Source organism: Anneissia japonica, unplaced genomic scaffold (genome assembly GCF_011630105.1).
Source record: "Anneissia japonica isolate Jap-2015-1 unplaced genomic scaffold, ASM1163010v1 scaffold9_len2422644_cov172, whole genome shotgun sequence".
NCBI classification, from domain to species: domain Eukaryota; kingdom Metazoa; phylum Echinodermata; class Crinoidea; order Comatulida; family Comatulidae; genus Anneissia; species Anneissia japonica.
Window position 1 is genome coordinate 599510 of NW_022758107.1, and position 4137 is coordinate 603646.

Consider the following 4137-nt stretch of genomic DNA (forward strand, 5'->3'; position numbering starts at 1 on the left):
AAACTCCACTTTTCAGTCGTCTTAGGCACTCGTTTTTTGACAAACAATGACCTTTCAGAGGTCAAATTGCTGTCAAGAATATGAATTGGCTGCTTCGCAGCAATTAAGTGATACCTAATTACTTCACAAAAATATAACCCAATTAGCATCTTTAAAATCATTTTTGTTTAAATTATGTAATTGCCCCAAGTCCATTATAAGCCAATTTATTCTGTTAACATATCTGGGCCATGGGCAGCGAGAACAGTGTACTTCATAAACAAAATCTACAATAGCAATAGGCCAATTCGTAGTTAGAACCGCGAGTATTAAGGTCAATCAACAACATAAACAAGCATTCACACAAAAGGTTTATGTCGATTTACCATGGATACGGGCATGCGCATTTTGAACCACGAATTGGCTTATTGCATTACCACCATCTAACTTATCGTTTGTTCCCCATTTTTTAAATACTTTATTTGTTAATAACAGTCACTGGATAAATCTCCAAACACTCCTTGAACCTTCCTATATGCTTAATTGAGTTTCCATCATACGGTAGGAAAGTTATTTGCATATTTTCTTCCCCGTCAGTTGTCTCGCCATTTTGAAGCCTGCTTGCATCGCCACAAGATGTGGGTAGATTGTTTTCCCGTTCACCAAAGCCAATGACCTTAAAAATCAAAAGGCACATTGATAGGTCAATGCCCATAGACGTCTAGGCCCGACTGCACTGCTAGTGGTGTTAGGTATGTTTGCTTTTGAGTATTTGCCATTAAGCATGTAGTGTGATTATTATTAACCAAATCAAATATATGGCCAAAAATGTTTTGTTTGAGTATATATTAGCTAAAATCGATTAATAATATTTTCCATCACCCCAATGAACAATCAGTTCACAATCTATTTATATTTCCACACTGTATTCAAATAGAAAAAAAATAAATAAAAGGGCCCCCTCACCTGTGTTGATAGTTTTCTCCGACATCTTCCTTCGTTTATTAGTTCATCTAGTAAATCAATTATTTGACTTTTCTTTACATTCTTCAATACTTTAATCTGTAAAAAATAACACATTAATTAAGCTTAGCCTATATAAGATAGAAGATGAAGGTGAAGATAATTCACTGGTCGGAAGAAGCCAATGCCGAGAGATCTGGTTTAGTGATTTTTTCTTCACAAACCCTAGTTAAAAAAATATTTTTTTTAATTAATAACCACAATTATAACACACCTCTCTCTCCAGCACATCAAATACATAAGCCCCTGTTTGAATTGCATTCCAATTCCTGGTAACTTCATCTGCAAGATTCAGGTCAACACACTGCTTCAGGTTCACCAGAGCATCCACTTGAGTCTGGAACTCTCTGTCTGTCATGTTTGTCAGTTTCTCTTGGAAATTTTCCAAAAAGGCTTCAATTCGCTGATCCACATGAAGAGCGCTGCAAAGACAAATCATTGTCTCAAATTTGCTCATAATGTTGTAGTATTATTGTTACATTCAAATTAATTTTCTGTACCATTCCAGCTTGCTATTAGCATAAATATTGGTGCTGGTTTGAATGGTATACTCGCCTATGGTTCTGGAGGTGGAACAAGTCTTCTCAGATAAGGACTATAAACCGTAGGCCCAGTGTACAAAATGGCTCATGAGCACTTCAAAGAACCCAGTACATCTTTCGAGATGAGTAAGGGTTACCCCGGTCTACTGGTTCAGATGAAAGATAGCTGGTACCGGTTTACCAGGTAGCTCAGACACGAAGAGACCCTTTCTTTAGGGGAGATAGATGCAATTAATTGTACGAGCTAGTCCACACCTCATGCGCTTTTAAACTTCAGTTTATACATCACATTACATTATTCAGTCAACCCAAATATTGTTATTCTTAAATGTAATCTTAAATTTGTAATCACCTACCTGAATTTATTTGCCTGTGTTGTCACGGTTACAGAAAACCCAACAATACCAAAGCTATTTCTACAGGTAGGGTGCACACTATACCTGAAAAAATAAAGTTAAAAAAAAAATTACAATTCAGTAGTGGTGTTTATAGTCCGAGTGAAGTAATTACCTGCATAGACTAAGTGATAGAACATGGAAACAAACCCTTTTTTCGTTTCCTTGTTTCAAGAAGGGGAAGATTACATTCTAGAAAATAAAAGTAAAATGGCTTACCCTAACTGTTCTTGAGTGCGAAGAAAGTCGAAACATGGTTCCTCCATCAGCATCTGCAGAAGTGAATAAAAGGTTCTCACTGTATATGTGTATGCTACATTCTTGCAAAGGAACTGGCCACCCTACCACACAATGCCGAGGCTTAGTACAATGGGCTAACAGCTCATTCCCCTACGTTCAGTAATGAATATCTAACATTTACCTTCAGATTATACAAAAATCCTGATAGAAAACTCATTCTCCTGTATGCTGGACGATGTGTAGACCTATTTATTGGCGTAAAATAAGCCATAGTATTTTTTTGCCCCAAAATTAGGCAAAATATCTGTACCAACTACAGAGGTTCTGTAAAACAATGTATAAATTACAGGTGGGCACATTGCAGCCCACATACGGCTGGTCAGCAATATTTTTGTGGCCCACAACAATCTGAGCCTGCCTACCATGTTTGGCTAGAAAAACCCTATTTTTTACAGTTCAATTCGATAATATGTAAAAAGTATTATTAAAACTAAACATAAACCGGTATAAAAGCAGTGCATGCAGGTTTCCGGAAATGTCAAAGTTTAAGTGCAGTGTTAAATCAAAAATTCACTTTGGCCCTCCTACGCATGCTCACCCCTGATATAAATCAATAATTGACTTTGTACTATACTGACCACTAGTAACTCAATAAGAGTGATCTTGTAGATGGTTCCACAGCCTTGTTGGTAGTAATTATTCACCACAGTGTTTGTATCCCCAGGATTGAAGCTCTTTAACTTGCAGGTGGTTGAGCCCAGTGGAATCTTAGTAATAGTGGTGCTAGGCTGATGATCTATGACCCCAAGATCCAACTTCTTGCAAATCTTGCTGTGAAACCCAATCGCTTCCTGCAAAAAATATAAAAGGACACACATCAGTTGATTTTAAATTTTAAAATAATAAGCAATTTTAAACTACTGTTATATACTTCAAAAAGGTTAGTTATACTGACATTTATCCTTCTCAACAAGAAGTCTAGTTTCTATGTGAAAGCATTAAAAACATATTTAGCATTACAAACATATTTAGCATTTACAGTTGTTATAAAGCATTTGTTTGCTTAGTATAGAATAGAAAGTGCACAATACAATATAAATTTTTCTGTCTCTTCATGGTGAGAGCTATGAAATAACTAAGAGTATTACTTATATCATTATTTTGTCTTTGCATATATTTAATGCGAAGACAGCCCCTAACTGCTGTCTCTCATCTAGATATTAATGACAAAAGTCATATTTGCTATTTCAATTATGTTCTCATATTGTTTACAAATACCTGTGATGTATAGTTGCCTTGAACTAAAATTTCCACAAATACTTTTTTTCTGAAATCCACTGCAAATTGTTCCACCATAGCTTTCATCACATGAGGGCAGACTTTCCTCTTATCCAAAGGAATCCACTTAACCTTTTGTAAAATTGCTAGTCGAACATCACTAAAACACAAAATGTAACATAATACATTTAATTAATGTTAACTATACAGTAACTTATTTTATTACTGAAATTATATACAGATCAGAGGCAGATCCAGGAATTTTATATAGATAGGGGGCCCAGAAAGGGACTTTCACAGATGGAGGGTTTATACTATTGTACCTCAGGCTGAGGTAAGAAAATTTATGATTATAGCGCCTCTAGATAGCCACTCTTAGACTCAAAAATATTTTTTTCTCAATTTTTTTTTTCATTTTAAAAGATTCAGAAGCTCCCCCCACCCACCCTTGAATCCACTACTTCAGGTAATTACTTATCAATACTGTATTACATGAATGTAAACTTGAATATATATAAATATTTGTTATTATTATTAATATTATATGTATTGTAGGATCTGAGGTGTAATTAAATTAGATTGGATAAGATATCAAACATATTTGTCACAGCAAATCTGATAGCGTGATCAGAGCTTTATACCGTACTTGATTGTTTCACTTGGATCTATGATGTGATTGT

General features: G+C 35.2%; 1 protein-coding gene across 1 annotated transcript in view; it reads right to left on the minus strand.

Annotated features, from left to right (window-relative positions):
• Positions 1-6: 6 nt before the first annotated feature.
• LOC117125112 (nardilysin-like) overlaps positions 7-4137 on the minus strand; it is an 18877-nt gene continuing 14746 nt past the window's right edge. The window contains exons 21-27 of the mRNA XM_033271505.1: positions 3458-3617; positions 2818-3030; positions 2159-2211; positions 1901-1984; positions 1217-1424; positions 946-1041; positions 7-655 (exon numbers count right to left, since the gene is read on the minus strand). Of these exons, the coding sequence (XP_033127396.1) occupies positions 458-655; positions 946-1041; positions 1217-1424; positions 1901-1984; positions 2159-2211; positions 2818-3030; positions 3458-3617 (1012 nt within the window). The 3' untranslated portion in view covers positions 7-457. The remainder of the gene's footprint in view (positions 656-945; positions 1042-1216; positions 1425-1900; positions 1985-2158; positions 2212-2817; positions 3031-3457; positions 3618-4137) is intronic.